The 19,797-nt window shown below is 40.8% G+C and overlaps 1 protein-coding gene across 2 annotated transcripts; it reads right to left on the reverse strand.

Moving 5' to 3' along the window:
- Positions 1 to 8,912: 8,912 nt before the first annotated feature.
- Positions 8,913 to 19,031, reverse strand: LOC123511328 (coatomer subunit delta-like). Of its 2 annotated transcripts, none has more exons than XM_045267126.1 (9): positions 18,893 to 19,031; positions 16,668 to 16,931; positions 15,841 to 16,053; positions 15,328 to 15,504; positions 14,183 to 14,364; positions 12,415 to 12,544; positions 11,330 to 11,513; positions 10,709 to 11,025; positions 8,913 to 10,348 (listed from the first exon to the last, which is right to left on the reverse strand). In XM_045267126.1, exons 1-9 carry the CDS (start codon positions 18,893 to 18,895, stop codon positions 10,259 to 10,261), a joined length of 1,560 nt encoding a protein of 519 aa, XP_045123061.1. In that variant the 5' UTR covers positions 18,896 to 19,031; the 3' UTR covers positions 8,913 to 10,258. The 2 variants fall into 2 exon arrangements, with proteins under 2 accessions (XP_045123061.1, XP_045123053.1); XM_045267118.1 differs by having other exon boundaries at positions 15,322 to 15,504.
- Between the last annotated feature and the right edge of the window lie 766 nt (positions 19,032 to 19,797).

Raw genomic sequence — 19,797 nt, forward strand, 5'->3', positions numbered from 1 at the left:
CATTATAAATCCTCTAGTTGAAGCTGTAATGGTTTTCATAGGCAGGTTACACACAGGGAACAAATAGCGATAGACTTATGTTATTTATTTACTTATTTATTTTCCACGACATTTGGCTTTGTTTTAAAGATATACAGCGGCACAGTTTAAGAAAATAGAGAGGATGAAGAAGTGGAGATTTATTAGATTTATTTTGTCCGAGCGGGACTGTGGCGGAGGCGGTCACAGCAGCCTGCAACACATGCACACAACAGCTGGGGCTCACTGCTCAGTCAGTTTTGGTGCCAGTGTCCGTGCCCGTGGTGGTGGTGGTGGTGATGCTGGGCGGGAAGTGACCGATCTGTAGTTTCTTTGACATAATTTCTTGTTTCTCTGACATGCCACCCACATCCAAACCACTTAAGACACTCAAAATTGGGCGAAAACACACTCAAAGCACCATGAAACACCTCAAAATACCAATAAATAGGTAAATACACCAATAACTCACTAGTAAAACCTATTATACACAGAAATGAACTCCACGCGCACCCAAGGCACATCCTGCATACCCAAAACACTTAAAATTATCCCAAAACATACTCAAAATACCAATAAATAGGTACATACATTCATAATCCACTAGTAACACCTATTATACACATAAATAAACTCCACACGCACCCAAGACACGTCCCGCATACCCGAAACACTTAAAATTATCCCAAAACACACTAAATACCATGTAATACCGTAAAAGGCTGCTATTCAAGCACAGAACTCACAAGAAACACCCAATATTCACCAAAACCACCCCACGTACACACTCAAAAGACCCCTCTTACACCCAAAGCTCTTACAACACTCAAAGCTGACGTAAAATCCATTATAACCCCTCAAAATGCCCCCAAACACACTTCAAACACCCAAATAATGAAGTACGCCTCCACACCACACTCAAGATACGTAAAATATACCTAAAAACATCTAACACACACAAAATGCGCCTATAACATACTTGTAACACCCAAAACACCTGCAACACTGCCAAATACTCTTACAATATCCAAAACATATCCCCAAAAATAATTAGAAAGAACGGTAAGATTACAAGGGAGACTTACCTAAATGCTTGGCTCTTCCTCCTCTTCCGCTTCTCTTTTCCTTTCTCTCTTCCTCCTCCTCCTTTGTTTCTCTTTTTTCTTCCTTCTGTTGCTTCTATCTACACGTCTGAGCCTAGAAACGAAACACAACACTTAGAAAACACTCGTCTAAATTACGTAAACAATTTAAAAATGACCTATAGAAAAAACGAAGCTACGGCCGTATGCTTGACATTTTATAACTGTATAGATACTTAAACAAATATCCACAACATCATAACATCTGCTTAACTAACTTTAAAGAATTGTGTAAATTAAGTATGTTATAAATTATAAAAAAAATTTCACTTATAAAACTCCAATAGCATCCACCCAATTCGACTTATATATATATATATATATATATATATATATATATATATATATATATATATATATATATATATATATATATATATATATATATATACACGCTTTTTGTTGTGCTGTCCTTTTTTTTTAAAGCAGGTCTGTCCTTCTTTCATGTGTAGTGTCTGGCAACCCTGTCGTAGTCAGCCCGGCGGCCAGCCAGTTTACCGTGACTCACGGTAAACTGGCCGTGTGTGTGTGTGTGTGTGTGTGTGTGTGTGTGTGTGTGTGTGTGTTTAAGGTGTTAAAGAGAGAGAGAGAGAGAGAGAGAGAGAGAGAGAGAGAGAGAGCCCCTCCCACCCTCTCTATCTATCTATCTCTCGCGCCGCTCCGCTCAATACCTATCAGCTGAGACACTCGCCTATTTATTCCTTATTCTTTAGTCTCAGTCTCCATTCCACCTAATATTTTTCCAGCCATGGATTGCTGTGTGATCCTGGAAAGCTTGTATCCCGGAGTAACAGTTTGTAAGCTCTCAGCCCAGAAACTACGTGCCTTTAAGCGTTTCTCAAGAACTGAACAAGATTATTACACACCAATAGTTAACTGCTGCGTGCGTGTGTGTGTGTGTGTGTGTGTGTGTGTGTGAGAGAGAGAGAGAGAGAGAGAGAGAGAGAGAGAGAGAGAGCTATTCCATTCACTTGCAGCGATACAAGTGGAAATATGTAATAGGTGAAAACAATTTGATGTGTAGGCATTGTTTTCAGTAAGATCTCAAGCACACACAGTGACTTGCATACACTTATTCATTGGGGTTAACTAGTATCAAAGCTATTTAGGGTGTGCGTTGCCGTAACCCCTTCAGTACCAGGACGCGTTTCCCTATGCATTCTGCTATTTGGTGATTTTATACAGCTTCAGAAACTTATGTGGGGGATTAAAATAGTGAAGACTCCAGCCATTAATCTTCTGACCTCCATAGACCCTTCCTAATGTCAATAAAATCGCCTAATCAAACCCAAAAATCAAGGTAAAAGAATTGCGAGGAACCTTGATTTGTTCTCGCCAGCCACTCCACGAACGACGATGGAAAGTGGAAACATGTCGGGTGAAAACAAGGCGCTGTGTTGTTACTGTTGTCGTCCATAAACTCTCAATCTATCTCTGTGGGCACTGTTGTCATTAAGATCTCCAGCACTGAATTACCGCCATGCACTCAGTTATGGGCGTCTGAGTGAGTCGAGTCTAATCCCTTAAGTGGCATTTTACGATAGTTTGTGTGTGATTAGATGATTTTGCTTACAATAAGAAGGGTCTACGGTGTCAGAGATTAATGGCCAGTTTTCACTATTTTAATCCCCACATAAGTTTGTGAAGCTGTATAAAATCATTGAGTAATAGCCAGAATAAATATGAAAACACGTCATGTTACTGCAGGGGTTAACACGGCGGGGCGAGGCGAGGCGATAGAGGCACCTTGCTTTGCTCCGGGCTATGTGTTTCCTACATATCATAGCTTCCCCTTGCTCAATAAGCGCTAAGAATAGGACACATTTCGCTATACGCTATTACTTGCAGTTTGTGTTGACAGACTAGGATAATAAAGAGATGAAACGTATACAGAACGGTGAAATAACGACACACACACACACACACACACACACACACACACACACACACACACAGTCTGAGTCCTATCCGAAGATCTGTCTATGTGCTCTGAGCTTGTTCCGTAATGGGGAAGGCTGGCTGGGTGACTACCGGGCGACCATAGTGAATCACACACACACACACACACACACACACACACACACACACTAAGTACCATGAAAGAAAACACACACACACACACACAGCCACCTCCCCTCCAACACCCTCCAGCTGGGAGCTGGGTGTCAGTGGTTCCAGCTGGTGGGCTCCCTCATAACGAAAGATAACACACACACACACACACACACACACACACACACACACACACACACACACACACACACACACACAGTCACCCACCCACACACACACACACACACACACCCACCCCACACCCTCGGGCCTGGAGCCAGGTATCGGCCTGGGTCCAGCCGGGGTGGGGTCAACCTCCTTGATGACGTCACATATACTCGTTACGCAAATCATTTTGAAAATGAGGATTCCCAAAAAGGCAGCTGGACACGAATGTTATAAAAATTCTGACTCGTTATCAATCGAAACTAACTTCTAAAATACAAAAACATTGCCGAGAAAAGGAATAATAAAAATAGCTCAAAAATATACTAAATAAAGTATTAGAACTTCGACTTGCTTAAACACAATTTCAAAGCCCACCAATTTCATTCAACTGAATCGATAACGTTTTTCAAAAATTATGACTATCATTTCGATATATCAAAACCTGGCAACTCGCCCTATTAGAAAAATAATATTTAAAAATGACGTTGTTTACAATATTAACAGGACTACATATCATTCTTAAAGTCCACATCTTTAACTTCTCAGGAGCCTTGCACACTTTTCTCATGATAAACCATCTTTTGAAAACACAAACACTTCGCTACAACCTCAAATAAAAAATCACAGATAGCGGAGGTAAAAATTTTAGCGTATTTTGGCCCTCCCATTCAAGTCATAAACACCCTCTACATCACCGTACTTCACTCAACTCAAGCATGGAAGACACGTAAAACACTGCGAACTATCATTAGAAACCCTTAAAAGGCACTTGTGACTCGAAATAAATGAACTGAGACAAATATAAATAATAGTGGAAGTCGAGCATCTGGGACCGGCATTTTGGGCGGGAGCTGGTGATGACGTCACAGCCTGGGGCTCGTGACGTCATGGGTAGGCCCGCTTCTTCTCACTGAGCCTCCATAGCACACAAATCAGGTAATTGCGGATATATCTCAACAACTGACATGAAAGATTAGGCCTATGGCTCCACTTTGTGACCTGTCTGGCCTGTAATGAGTGAGAGATGAGGCAGATAATGGCTGAGAGAGAGGCGGCGGGTCAGGGATCGGTTTGTTTACGTTTTCAAGATTTGAATTATTTGGTTTTATAAGTATGTGCAGGTGTTAGTTCACTGATATGTTGTCCTGGAGGTTACCAACGTTAGGTTATGACATGGCACCACCGTGAAATGATGAGTTACACCAATATATTACTTACGTTAGCCAAAGACTGCTCGGCGGCGGCTGTCCGTGTCACTAGCAGGCGCCCACACTCCACTGTCCACTTTGTGTCCTCAACCATGTTTAAATAGTGTCTAGCGTCTGTGCCGGGACTCTGCTGCTTCGTACCGCTAAGAATGAATAATGTGTGGGCACCACTCGGCGGATCGGTGGCCGGGACGGGTGGCGGTCTGGCGGACTGGCGTCTGGCGGTGCAGTAACACTGCAGTTGGCCGGCATTTTACCATTGCATTTCTACTACTACTACTACTGCTGCTGCTGCTGCATACCACTCAATTCATATCATTACGAATGATTTTTTTCATGTTAATTTGCTATAATTTAGGTATTTTCCATCAGTTTTAAAAAGGGAACCACAATTTATTATGAAGACGGCCGTGTGTCTTTTATTTATATATTTATTTTTATCTTTTTTTACAAAAAATATTTATGAAAGAGTTGTGTGATTTGCTTTATGTAGATAGAAATGATAAATGCTAGATATTTAAATTGGCTATTTCCAACACACACAAACACAAGCGTGTGTGTGTGTGTGTGTGTGTGTACCGGTACAGCACCGGTAGTATGGGTAACGGTGTCTTTTGTACCGGTACGTACCGGTACTGAAATTAGCGGTACTTGTCCACCACTAACAACTGGCGCTCCCGGTCGACCTGTAGCCGTAGGTATCTCTGTGATGACAGTTTCCTTAGTATAAATGTCTATAATGACTTACTAAATCTATTATAAATGAGATACTACACTTATACAAATTTCATATATCGATTTGTTGATTATTGTGACATCTTTGTTTGTGTTATTGTGTCTATCTACGGTTATTTGTCAAAGCAGTAAATATTAAATAGCTTCTTGTTTTACAGGGAGTGTTTTCATATCGCGCGGAAAAGAAAAAAAAAAAAAAAAAAGCGAGGGGTTTGAAAGGCAGACTATGATATTTCTTTGATTCTGTATTTCTATCGCCTTTAATCTTTGATATATGAGTATTTCTGAAAATATACCACGGTGGATCGATAATAAGTAAAGGAATGAATACATATCTTGTCATGCATATCTATCATAATATTATCTATCTACGAATTTATATACTTATCCATCTATCTGTCCATTTATCTATCTATCAACATATCAAGTTAACTGCTTATTTGTCTATCTTCACACAGACATGCAAATACTATTACTAACAAACAGGCGTGGATGGGTGGATGCAGAAGTGTGTTGGGTATTATGTGGTGAGGGGCTGCATTAATGTCACTGGCTTTCTCTGGTATACTGAACTCCCTGCCTGCTTCTGTATTCCCTTTAGACTTTTATTGAAGAACGCCAGCCAGTCCTTGTACATTAGGGAATATACTGGGACGCATTTTTACCTTGAGATTTTGTGTGTGATTAGACCATTTTATTGACATTAGGAAGGGTCTATGGAGGTCAGAAGATTAATGGCCATACTCTTCACTATTTTAATCCCCATATAAGTTTTGGAAGCTGCGTAAAATCACCAGATAGTAACCAGAATGAATATAGAAATACGAGTTTTGGGTGTGATTAGACTATTTTATTGACATTACGAAGGATGTATGAAGGGCAGAAGATTAATAGCCACGGTCTTCACTAGTTTAATCCCCACACAAGTTTCTGAAGCTGTGTAAAATCACCAAATAACCCTGTAGTAAGTAGAATAAATATGAAAACATGTAAAAGGGGTTAATCCACATGAAATCCTATTATGGGTGAGAGAATGGCCTTGCTGAGCAGAAAGGTAAATAGGATAATAGGATTGATTCTTAGGAGTGTTAAAAGGTAAGGGTACCAGGATTAATTTTTAGATGATGGGAAATAGAAAGAAAATAATAGACAAAGGAAAGAGATGATAAAAAGGAAAGAGGGAGAGGAAAGAGAATAAGAGAAGAATTTAATGATAGATTAAAGGGAAGAAAGGGAAATTTTGTCTTTGAACTAGTCAACGTGTTTGGTTAAGTTATATTGAAAAAGAGAGAGTTCTAGAGCCAAATTAACTAGATTTATGCATTATTAGCTTAGAGAAAGAAAATAATAATAATAATAATAATAATAATAATAATAATAATAATAGGTAATATTAATATAAAAGACTATCAACTTCAGGAACAGACAGCAAAAAGAGTTCATTATTGAATATGAAAGAAAAATACAAGAAAAAATAGAGTTCAAGATTCCTGCCTTATGAACTAGGGAAACAATGAAAATAATAATAATAATACTGTAATAGCTAATAATAATAATAATAATAACAATAGTGATAATAGCAGGCCCAGACTGGCCATAGGGAGAACCGGCACTATTCCAGAATCCCAAAGTGCCGGCCTAGGATTGATCTGTTGTCCTGTGTTTCTCTCTCTCTCTTTTTACAGGCTGCTGGTACACTGACTTTTCTCCATGGTGAGAGAGGCAGGCCAGGCCACTCAGAGGCCAGTGAGGGCAGCAGCATATGAGGAGGGCAAGACGATTGTTTTGTTTGGATTATTCTTCTGACTTTCCTAGACCATTGCTTATGTTAATAAAATGGTCTAATTGTACACAAATCTCAAGATAAAAATGTGTCCCAGTATTGAAGGGGTTAACCAGCAACAATATTTCTTCATTGTCTTGTATTTAAAGATTTAGTTTCCGTATCAGTCATTAATCCTGCCGATCGCTAGTCACACAACACACAGACACATCCTAGCAAGGCTAACAAAACCATCACCAAACTTTTACTTCTTTATTTTAGGGGATATATATTGAAAACAATACTCAAAGAAATACAACAGCAGCCTTACTTTATATTATGGAGCAGGTGGCATCGTTGCATGTAAAATAGAAACTTTTACTAACGCTTAGATTTCACTTATGTACAGCAGCTCCTCACCCTTATAACAAACAGTACTGCGAGTCTCTGAGATTGCAAACAAGGTAACTAACAATGGCGAGTCAAACAGAATCCAAACCGCTCTTGAAAATGTTTTGGAATTGTTTGACGCCTGTGGTACGGAGGCCAGTATGAAACACTTTACGCTCTCACCACAACTAGCTACTTTTCCAAGACCACAGAGATGATTAACCAGGTTCTTGAGAGTATTTCTCCCATTCATAATGTGATGTTTTTAATCTCTCACTCAAACTGTCAAAATGCACTTAAAAACTCATCTCACTTTAATTAGAGCCTTTAGAAAGTAGTGGAGGTGCAGTGCAGAAATGTTTCATAACACTGGCCAAAGTCTGATGAGATTGAAGTCTTTTTGAGGAGAAGGGAATATTCTTTTTAGTTTACATTAGTTCTCTGTTATAAAAAGTTGTATATAATCCATAAGCTGTCTTGAAAGAAGGTTAATGTTGGTACTCACAGTATAAAGTCAGATAAGATTGCAACCCCTTAGGAGTGGAGCAAATATTTCTAGTCGTCAGTTTAACACAAGCTCTCAGTTATAAAAAGTCACATGGAATCCAAACCCATCTTGATTGAACAATTTGTACATGTAAAAAGGATCAAACAGAGATGGAAATAAGGAAAACTTCAGTCAACCCTCTTCAGTTCAACTTTCAGTGAATACCCTTGCTCAGTCACCAGGGAAAGTTGGATGGGAACACTCACAATGGCCATGACCCACACACGTCCAAGATGATAATGGCGTTAATCTGTTGTTAGTCTGATTTTGGCCTCATGATGCAGTGTGGGTTGTAAAATATCACACTCGTACATTACAACCTTGGTCTTGTTAGTCTTTTGTACACCAGGAGCTCATGTGGCACTCAAGCTGACAATGTTAAACCAGTGGTCTCTCAACCTAGGAAGGAAGTAAGGAACAGTCTTGCTATTTGTACTCCTGGTAATATTAGCTCCCTGTGTTCTGTCCTCCCAACCTAGGAAGATTGTCTAAAAGAATATGGAAGGGTCTCTAGCTTTTTGTAAGTTGAATAAGCACAACAAAGAGTCATGGCATCAGCTTGTGCCACCTCTCCCACCACACACTTGGAAGGAGCTAAGAGTGACCTTACAACCTCCTGGCATTAACATAGCACAGAATGCACCACAGTGATATCCAGACTGTTCTCTCTCTCTCTCTCTCTCCTCTTGTGTCTTAAATCTAGTTGAACATTGCACAGTAGATCAGAATTGTTTTTCACTGGACAAGACTGCAGTGATTGACAAAAATGTGTGTGTGTGTGTGTGTGTGTGTGTGTGTGTGTGTGTGTGTGTGTGAGAGAGAGAGAGAGAGAGAGAGAGAGAGAGAGAGAGAGAGAGAGAGAGAGAGAGAGAGAGAGAGAGAGAGAGAGAGAGAGAGAGAGAGAGAGAGAGAGAGAGAGAGAGAGAGAGAGAGAGAGAGAGAGAGAGAGAGAGAGGTGTAGATAATACATAGGAAGGACGTGTTAATGTGAATATACAGGAGTGTGAGAGGACATGAAAGAAAAAGAGGAGGAGGAAAGATTAAGACGAGACTGTTCCTTATCAATGTGGTGTGTCCAAGTTCCTGGGGTGTAGTAGGGGGAGGGATCCACAAGACTGTCCCCTTCCACCAGAGGCTGACAGGGCTGTGTGTGTGTGTGTGTGTGTGTGTGTGTGTGTGTGTGTGTGTGTGTGTGTGTGATGCTTTGCCTGGTCCACCTTGGTAAAGAGATAGGGTGTGACGCATACATATGGTTGAGGGGAGTGTGTGGGATGATGATGGGAAGGGAGGAGGATGAAGAGGAAGAGGAAGAGGAGGATGAGAAGACCCAGATGCAGATAATGTAGTAATTCTTCTCTGTTGCAAAAGATAATCGTGGTTTCTCTGCAGTTTATAAAGTTTGTTTTCCTGTACAAATGCTGCAGTTTTAGCCAAAATTTATCTTCCTGATAGCAATTTTTTTTACCCTGTTTAATGTGGAAGTGTTCAATTGTGTATTTAAAGAAAAAAAGTGATAAATGTCGTAGATAATGCAGTGAAATTTGACAAACTTCAAAACACAAGAAAATTTAGTGAAAACCACATGAGGAAAGAAAATATTTAGTGAAACCCACAATATTTTAGAAAAGTCAAGAAAATTTTAACAGCCAACTCCAGAAAAAAAAATTTATTGATGAACTAAAAGAAAAATTAAAATCATACGTAAAAAGAAAGAAGAAAAAAAAAAAACTGATTTCCACTTGAGTCAATGGAACAAACACAACAAACACACAACAGGAACATAAACATTCAAATTTAGCGATGAGAACAGCAGCAATAGACAAACAATAACCAAGAACTGCATGATGGGAGGAGCAGCAGTGTGGAGTGGGTCAAGCGGGAGACACACACCCTTTCAACACAGCACAGACACCCATGAGACACAACACAACACAACACAACACCCCGGCTGCCTTCACACACACCATTGACAACTAAACCATGAAAGTAAATACGATAAACAGAATAAGTTAACCACAAAAAGCTCCAAGAAAATAATCCTCACCATCAACAAACACGGAATGTACAGAGACTTCAAAATAATAACCGGTTTCTCTAGCTAACTGGTGACTGACTGGTGAACTGGCTGGCTGGTTGATTTGGCTACCTCTCAGTCACATCACTAAATAAGACCTGGCCCAGGGAACTAAACTTGAGTCCTCTAATAGTTGTGCGCCACGAGGGAAGCGGAGCGTGTCTAGTCGATCTCGTAAACGTTGGTCTTCATCTGTGTCTCTTGGGAAAAGTTGATTGGGGCGCCATCAGATGTACTCACCACTCCCAAGACCTGAGGAGCAAAGAAATGTCACTCAATGCATCACAACGCAACACTGGTGATTGATAGAAAAGTTCACCACCACCACCACCATCACCACTACCCACCATGATATCACAAAACACTCTGGAGGAGGAGGTTAAGGAGAGAAAATAACAAGGAAGATAATGGAAAGGAAAGATAAACCACCACCACTAGCCATCTTAACAGACAGAAAAATTGACCACTACCTTTACCCACCTTCATTGCATAAAACATTGTAGAGGAGGAGGTGAGCAGGTAGAGCAAGAGAGAAAAGGATAAGAAGACAATGGAAAGGAGAGCTAGACCACCACCACAGTAGACAGCAAACTTTACCACAACTTGACCCACCTTGATATCACAAAACATTCTGGTGGAGTTGAAGGAGACACGAACGGGGAAGAAATTATCCGGAACCCCTCGAGCTGTGAAGTCCATGGCGGCTGTGGGGGCTGTCTTGTCAATCACCGGGATGCGCCACACCAGAGCACAGTGGGCGCGGCTGTATTCATGCTCCCCCTCACACTCATTGATGACTGGTGGGGGCGCGCCGGGAGCCAGGGGGATGGTGATGACAACCTCGCTCAGCTCCATCTCAAGGTTCTCAAGGTTGTACTCTATGTTGACGTCACAGCTGCCGGCGCCATTCTCCTGGGGCCAACAGTTGACTGCGGGGTGAAGGAGGCTTGGTGTAACTCATGTGTTGGAACTGTGACTACCTGCTTCTTTCTTCCTACAAACCTTAAGTTTGTATTGGTGAGTTATAGAAAGATTAAGAGAGTTAGCCAAAAGTCTGGGACAAATGTCTTAAAACCTCCCTCTTAAGAGAAGCCAAGTCAAAGGAAGATGGAAATACATAAGAGAAATGAGAAAAATTATGAACAGATCCAGTGAGAAAGATAAAAAGCAACAAGACTAAATGCACACCCACCCACCCACACACAAACACACCCACCACACCCACACACTTACTGGAGAGGGGCACATGTTTCTCCTCATTGGTCTGGAAGCGCCACTTGAGCACGCCCACGTCTGTGTTGTGTGGGAAGGGTTTGTTGGACATCTTCATGCCAATCTGGCCACATGAACGCCACAGCTCGCGGTCCACGTTGGGGTGAGTTTGCAGCTGGATGGGCCGGGAGTCAGTGTTGTCCACCTGCCAGAAAGTGACATGTGAGGTTGGTGAATTGCTAGTTAAACCATTCGGTACTGGAATGCATTTTTATCATGAATTTTTGGTGTGATTAGATGATTTTATTGGCATTACGAAGGGTCTATGGAGGTCAGATGATCAATGGCCAGAGTCTTCACTATTTCAATCCCCACATAAGTTTCTGAAGCTGTATAAAATTGCCAAATAGTTAGCAGAATGTGAAAATGTGTCCTGGTGCTGAAGAGATTACGATACTCTGAGATGCTTTGCTCTCTCACTACTATTTTGAAAGGCCACTAGTGATGAGTTGGGTTTTCGAGTGTGTTTCTCCTTTTAATAATGTATTTTTCTTATAAATCTGTAGCTAGAGCAATAAGAACAAGCAGCCTCACAAACCGTGTTACTTCAATTGTAAGGTTCTGAGTGTAATGGAGGCACAGCACAAGTGTTTCAGAATTTGGTTCCAGGACTTATTGCTTATCTGTTTCCTTGTGTGGTCTTGGTGGTAAGATGGTGAGAGGAACGGTGTATAATGTGAGTCAACACTGCTTTGCTTTCTTTGACTGGTGTGTGTTCTTAAAATTTGTGTGTGTGCCACAAAGCAACAAAGTCTGAGAACCACCATATCAACTCATAGGTGGAAGATTGAAGTTGGAGGACAATCAAAATAAAGAAAAGGGAGAGGCAGGATTTGGAGGGTGATTAAAACAAAGAAAAGGGATGGAAGACAAGATTTGGAGGATAATTAAAACAACGATAAGAAATGGAAGACAACATTTGGAAGGGTGACTTAAATAACAATAAGGAATGGAAGTCAAGATTTGGGGGATGATTAAAACAGAGATAAAGGATGGAAGACATGATTAGGAGGATCACAAAAACCACGAAGTAATGAGAGACACACCTGAACCTTGATGTATCCATAGTCAGGGTCTGAGATGCGCAACTTGAGAATGCCCTGGATCTCCATTGTCTTGAGGCCTCCATCACGCCCGGCATGCACCACCAGGTCTTCTGCCACCACGATGTGCACACTGAGACCAGAGAAACTGTTACCTCACAGGGACATTGAACTGAAGGAGGTACACGCCAGGAAGATGGATATGAACTCTGAGCATTGTTACTGGAGAAGGTACAGGTAGGAATAAGACACTGAAGAAGATATAAGCCAGGAACAATATAGAGACAGACTGTTCCCTCTTCCTGGATAATAAAGTGAAGAAGGTATAAACATTAACAAGATGAATATAAACTCAGAACATTACCCAGAGACTGTTCCCCCTAGCTGGATATTGAAAGAAAGGTACAAACAAGAATAAGATGGATACTAATGCTGAACACCACCTGGAGATTGTTCCCCCAGCTGGATATTGAAGAAAAGGCACAAGCAGGAACAAATGGATACTAACTGAACAATATAGATAGATAGACTGATTCTCTTAGCTCGATATTGTAATGAAGAAAGGTACAAACAAGAACAAGATTAACTGGACATATCAATAGACAAGCAGGAACTAACACTGAACAATATAGGAAGAAACAGTTCCCCCTCACAGGTGAATACTGAACTAGAGGAGGTACGAGGAACAAGATTGGCACTAACGCTGAATATTAATGCAAAAGACTATTACTGGAAAAGATACGAGCAAGAACAAATAACTCTGTACATAATCTAGAGACTTATTTAACCTGGATAATGAAGTGAAGAGGTGCAAACAGGAACAAAGATGGTACTAGCTCTGAACATTATCTAAAGACTGTTACCTAACCTGGATATTAAACTGCAGAAGGTACAAAGAGCATGCAAATCTGAAAATTATATAACGAAAGATAAATAAATAGACGGGGAGGAAGTTCAGGAGAGAGACAGATAAGTATGAAGAGCAAAAGGAAACAAGAAGGAAAAGGAAAAAAATAGCTAGATAAATAGGGAAATAAGGAGAGAGACCACAGAGCAAGACAGGTACTAATTCTGAGTGTTGCCTAGGGTGTTACCTCAGCTTGGACATTGAACTAGAAATGTACAGTGGGCAGCATCAATGTTATTACAGAAAATTATCCTCAGCTGCAGATACCAAATTAGAGAAAGTAGAAGGAGGAAATAAATGACAGGAAACAAAAATAATTTACACTACAAAACAAGAAAAAAAAAAACAATCCAACATACTATACACTTCAATAGCGATGACTGAAGTGTTGCCAGATAAAAATAAAAAGTAAAAAAGAAGAAAAACTTGAACCAAACCAAAAATTAAGACAATAACCAACACAATGGAACACAAACACATCAATATTCATGACAAGTATTGAAAAAAAAAAAAAAAAAAGGAGAAACTACCAAAAAACATAAGAAATTAAACTAAAATCCCCCAAAATAACAAGACAATCAAACACAATGCCCCTCCAAAAAAACAAAAAATAAACAAACAATGATACACAAACACAACAATATCAAATGACTGAGGTATTGGCCCCTCGGAACAAAACAATAAATAAATAAAATAAATAAATGAAATAAATAAACAAATAAATGAAACAAAATGAAAGAATAAATAAATAAAAACAGGGAAAAGAAGAAAACAAATAAGTGAATGGGAAAAAAAACAAAAAACCCAACTAAACCAAAACCAACGAAAACCAGCCAACACAAACAAACACAAAGGAATACCCACACATCCATATCCACCGCAGGAGTATTGGTGGGCGACACGGTGGACACAGGCTCGGTGGAGGAGACGACACGCTCCCCCTCGGACTTGAGCTGATCCACGAAGGAGTCCACATCTTTCGCCTTGCTGCCTAACTTCATGGCACGGTTTGGTCCGGCTGGTTTGATAGTGCTGGGTCGAGTCTCCTGCACAGGGACGACACGAGAGACTCAATGGACCAATAAATTAATGGAGGGGGTTCAATGGTTAATGGTGGCTAATGACTGATTGAATGACTGAGTGACGACTGGCTGGGAAGATGCAATTGAAGACTTCAGTATCATGATGCTTTTCCATATTCATTCTGCTTACAGGCTGATGTTTTTATACAGCTTCAGAAACTCATGTGGGGAATTAAAAGAGTGAAGACTGTGGCCATTAATCTTCTGACCTCCATAGCCCCTTCCTAATGTCAATAAAATGGTCTAATCATACACAAATCTCAAGCTAAAAATGTGTCACAGTATTGAAGGGGTTAATGGACCAATAACTTAATGGAGGGAGTTCAATGGTTTATAGTGGCTACGTTGATGACTGGACTGACTGACTGACTGACTGACTGACTGACTGGAAAGATGTGATAGAAGACTTATTATACCCAGAACTTAATGGAGGGGGTTTAATGGTTAATGGTGGCTAGCTTCATGACTGGTTGATTGAATGACTGACTGACTGATTGGGAAGACATGATACAAGACTCATTATACCCAGAACTTAATGGAGGGAAAATCAATAGTTAATGGTGCCTAAATAGCTGGATTGGGTGACTAGATTGATGACTGGTTGACTGAATGACAGACTGACTGGGAAGATGTATTACAAGACTAAAGAATTCAATGGTTAGAGGATTCAGTGGTTAGGTTGATGATTGGTTGACTGAATGAATGAATGACTGACTGAATGAATGGCTGGGAAGATGTGGATTGAGTGGCTAGATTGATGACTGGTTGACTGACTGACTAACTGACTGGAAAGCTGCAATACAAATCTTATTATACCCAGAACTTTATAGAATTCAGTAAATGATGGTGGTTAAGTGGCTGGATTGATGACTGATTGAATAAGCGACACTGACATCCCCCAAATATACCACTGTCACCCACCAGCACCTGTGTAGGGGATGGGATGGTCTCGGTGGGACTGGGGAAGCTACCAGTACTGCCACCAAAGCCGCCAGACACACCAGACACGCCAAACCCGCCGCCGCTGCCTCCTGTGTAGCTGCTGCCCTTGTTGCCGCGCTTCATCTCCTCGTGGCGCTTCCTCTGCAGCTCCTTCACTTTCTCCTGCAGGTGGATGAGTGGATAAGTGGATACATGGATGAGTGGATAATGTGTTCTGGCTAAATGATGGCTTAAATGACTCAAAGTGAATGAATAACTGGTTAAATAAAATGAATAAATAGCCAACTTGAAACCTTAAGAGAGAGAGAGAGAGAGAGAGAGAGAGAGAGAGAGAGAGAGAGAGAGAGAGAGAGAGAGAGAGAGACCTAACCTAACCAAAACCCAAAAAGAACTTAATCGAACATAACCTAACCTAACCCAACCCAATCTAACTAACTCAAACCCCTACACAAACCTTCCTAACCTAACCTAACCAAACCAAACTGAACCCCAACAAACCTTCATCTTATAGCGCGCCTCCTTCTCCTGTGTCTCCCTCACGGCTCGGTAAACCTTCTCCTCGTGCGAATCCATCTCGACGAAGGTGCGAATCTGTGCCAGGTTGACGGACTCTCTGTAGCCCAGCGCCACGATCTCGTCGAAAGCAAAGATCAGGTGGTAGGAATTCTCTAGGATCTCACTCTCCTCCATGTTGCGACAATACTCTGGGATCTGCGTTAGGTTAGGTTAGATTAGGTAGGTTTAAAAGGATAAATAGGTGTGTTAAGTTAGGTTAAGTAATAAAAGGATAAGTTGAATAGAAGAGAACATGTATTGAGAGGACAGATTAGAGAGAAAGAAGAGAGAAAGAGATTAGGAAGAAAAGATGAGAAACAGAATGAAAAGGAGGAGAGATCAGAAAAAAGAAACTGAGACAACATAGAAAAGAAAAAGAAAAGAAGAGAAGAAATATCCACACGTGAAAGAAACAAGAAAATCAAGAAAAAAAGATATCGCAAGAAGAAACATGAAAATGCAGCTCTTGATAGAAAACCCTGAAAACAAAGAAAGGTAGAGCAAGAAAGTTAAGAAATAATATTGAAGAAATAAGAAAAAAAATATTGCAAGACACAAGATAACACACCACTTGAAAAAAAAAGAAAAGAAAGAAAAGAAAGGAAAAGACAAAAGAAAAACATATCCATACAAAAAAAAAGAAAAAAACATTGCAAGGACATACAAGAAAACAAAAAAATGGACAGAAAAGATAGAAAACAAAGGGAAAGAGAGAGTAAAAAAAAAAAAAAAAAAGAAAGAAAAAAATCAAAACACACAGTCCAACGCACCACTCTAGAGAACAGTCTGAGTGTCTCCAAGTCCTCGAGGATGTTTGAGGCGCGTGTGGTGATGAGCAGCATGTAGAGGCGGTCCAGCGGCTGATAGACATAACGCACCGACTCTGTCTCCACAAAGGTGTGCTGCCTCCCACTGGTCATCAACTTAGGGAAGGCCGCCAGCAAACCCTCAATGCGAGACTTGGTCATCTCCACAAACTGCCGAGACACCAGCGCCTTCCCACTGCGGGTACACACGGCCGCCGCAAGCAGCACCTGTGTGTGGCGACGGTAGTGAGCAGGGGTGTAGAGGAACATGGTGGTGGTGGTGGTGAGCGTGTGGTGACGGTGGTGAGCTGGGGCATAGAGGAACATGAAAAAGACTGGTGGTGGTGATGGTGGTGAGTGTGTGGTGAGCAGGAATGCAGAGGAACATAAAGGAGACTTGTGGTGGTGGTGGTGGTGAGCGTGTGGTGACGGTGGTGAGCTGGGGTACAGAGGAACATGAAGGAGACTGGTGGTGGTGATGGTGGTGAGTGTGTGGTGAGCAGGAATGCAGAGGAACATAAAGGAGACTTGTGGTGGTGGTGGTGGTGGTGCTAGTGAGTGTGTGGCGACAGTGGTGAGCAGGAACATAGAGGAACACGAAGGAGACTTGTGGTGGTGGTGTGTGGTGACAGTGGTGAGCAGGAACATAGAGGACCACGAAGGAGACTTGTGGTGGTGATGGTGATAGGAAAGTAGTGGTGATGACAAGAAGAATAATAAGGGTGGCTGCAGTGGTGGTGGTGGTGGTGGTGTCAGCAGGAACATAAAAGCGAGTAATGGTAGTGATAATGGAAACAGTTTAAGGAAAGAAATGGTGGTGATAGGAACAGGAATATTAAGGGTGGTGGCAGTGGTGATGGTGGTGTCAACAGGAACATAAAGGAGGGTAGTGGTGGTGATTGGAACAGGTTAAGGTGGTGGTCAGGGTAGTGATAGGAAAATATTAAAGGAAATAATATTGACAGTGGTGATAGGAACAGGAATATTAAGGATGGCTGCAGTGGTGGTGGTGGTGTCTATACTCAACACAAACATAAAAGAAAGTAGTGGTGGTGGGGGTGATAGGAAATAATGGTGGTGGTGGTGGTGGTGATAGGAATATGTTAAGGAAATAAACATCCACATATTAAAGAAACAAGAAAATATATTGAAAGACACGAGACAACACACCACTCAAGAAAACACAGGAAAGAAAAAAAGAACAAACAAGAAAGTAAAGAAAATCATCCATGGTGGTGGTGGTGGTGATAGGAACAGGAATATTAAGGGTAGTGGCAGTGGTGGTGGTGTCAACAGGGACATCAAAAGGAAAGTGGTGATGTGGTGGTGATGATGCAATAAGGTGAACATCAATGAAAGCTGCAAGAAGTCCTCAGCCCTTCATGTGGCAATACAATGCTATGAGCCGTTAAATATATGATAGCTAACCCAGCTGTTCGTTCATACCTGACATCTTAACCTCTCACAATAAAAAAATAAAATAAATAAATAATAATAAGATAAATTAATAAAATAGATAAAAAAATAATGAAATAATAATAGGTAAATAAAATACCCAAATAAATATTATAATCATTTACAATAGACTAGATAATAAGTGAATACATTTAGCAATTTCTACCGTAAAGACTTTAAAGAGACAAGCAGTGATGTTTTAGAATACAAATTAAATCAAAATACACTAAACTACTAAAAGGGTTAAGACCACTGAACCAATGAGTTTTGAAGGTAGACACTATATACAAACTGCCAACTTACACACCTCATCTTAACACACCACCGCTTGTCACCCATACACCCACCCACACCATCACCCATCACCAATACACCCATCCACGCCCTTCCCTTCACCCATACACCAGCTCACACCCCCTTCCCTTCACCCATACACCCATAGGAGCCACGTCAATACATAAACAGGAATAGTATTGTGTTTAGTACTAGAATAAACAAGCCGGGGTGACGAGTGTACGAGTGAGAGTACAACCACCCATCCCTTCACCCACACACCCATACAGTCACCCACAACAGGCAAAATAACACATAAAATACACGCCTGCATTTATTTATCAAGGAAAACATGACGAGTGACTGACCTGGGAGAGTATCAGCTGACCCTCCCATCTCGCCCTGCCCGCCGCCCTATCCCTCTCTCACTCCCTCTCACTCCTTACTCACGCCTCACTCACCATCCTGAAGGTTACAGCGGCTCAGTAATATTCCTGTGTGGTGTGTGGTGGAGGGTGTGTGGTGGTGGCGGCCCGTGAGTCTCCGTGCCCTGCCAGCTGACGTGTCCACTCTCCGATCTGGCAACACTGCGATGGCTTTATACACACTCATACTTCTACCTCATTTCATTGTTCTAAGTGTATTTTGTGTCTTTTATATAAGAAATGTTGTGTAAATGAGAGGTTAGGTTAGTTTATATTACTGTAATGTTGTGTCTTAAGAGTCGCTGGAAGATTTGTGTTTTGTAATGTCTGGTTTTATATTCGCCTTCCTGACAGTTTTAGCTTATCTCATTGTTTTGGGTGTATTTTGTGTCTTTTATATGTGGAAAGTTGTGTAAATGAGAGGATTAATGGTTGGTTTAGGTTACTATAGTGTTGTGTCGCTAGAAGATTTAAAATTTGTAATGCATGATTCTATACTCCCCTTCCTACTGTGTTGTTTCATAGATACGGTAATATTTAAGTAGAAACATACCTCTATTGACTTTATTTAATGCTGAATGTATGTAAAAAATAAAATAAAATGAATGAATGAATAAGGCAATAATGGAGTAATTGTACCAGTTGTGTTTTGCATTTTGATTAATCTTTGCATAAAGTATTTGGAAACGAAGAGTTGAAATTTTAGTATAATGCCAGACTCGTGAAGGAAGACACGCCCACCAAGCTGAGAGTAGAGTGTGGGGAGATGTGGATGTCTGTCAAAAGAAATTCCTGTCATTTGAAGACCGTGGATACAAACCTAAAATTATATACAGTTCTGATTGAATTTTAGTAAAGTAATACTCTCAATTGAGTGTTTATTTTTGTTGTAGAGAAATAAATATAAATAAACAACTTTTTCTACACTATCAAGTAAAAAT

Source organism: Portunus trituberculatus, chromosome 4, assembly GCF_017591435.1.
Source record: "Portunus trituberculatus isolate SZX2019 chromosome 4, ASM1759143v1, whole genome shotgun sequence".
NCBI classification, from domain to species: Eukaryota; Metazoa; Arthropoda; class Malacostraca; order Decapoda; family Portunidae; genus Portunus; species Portunus trituberculatus.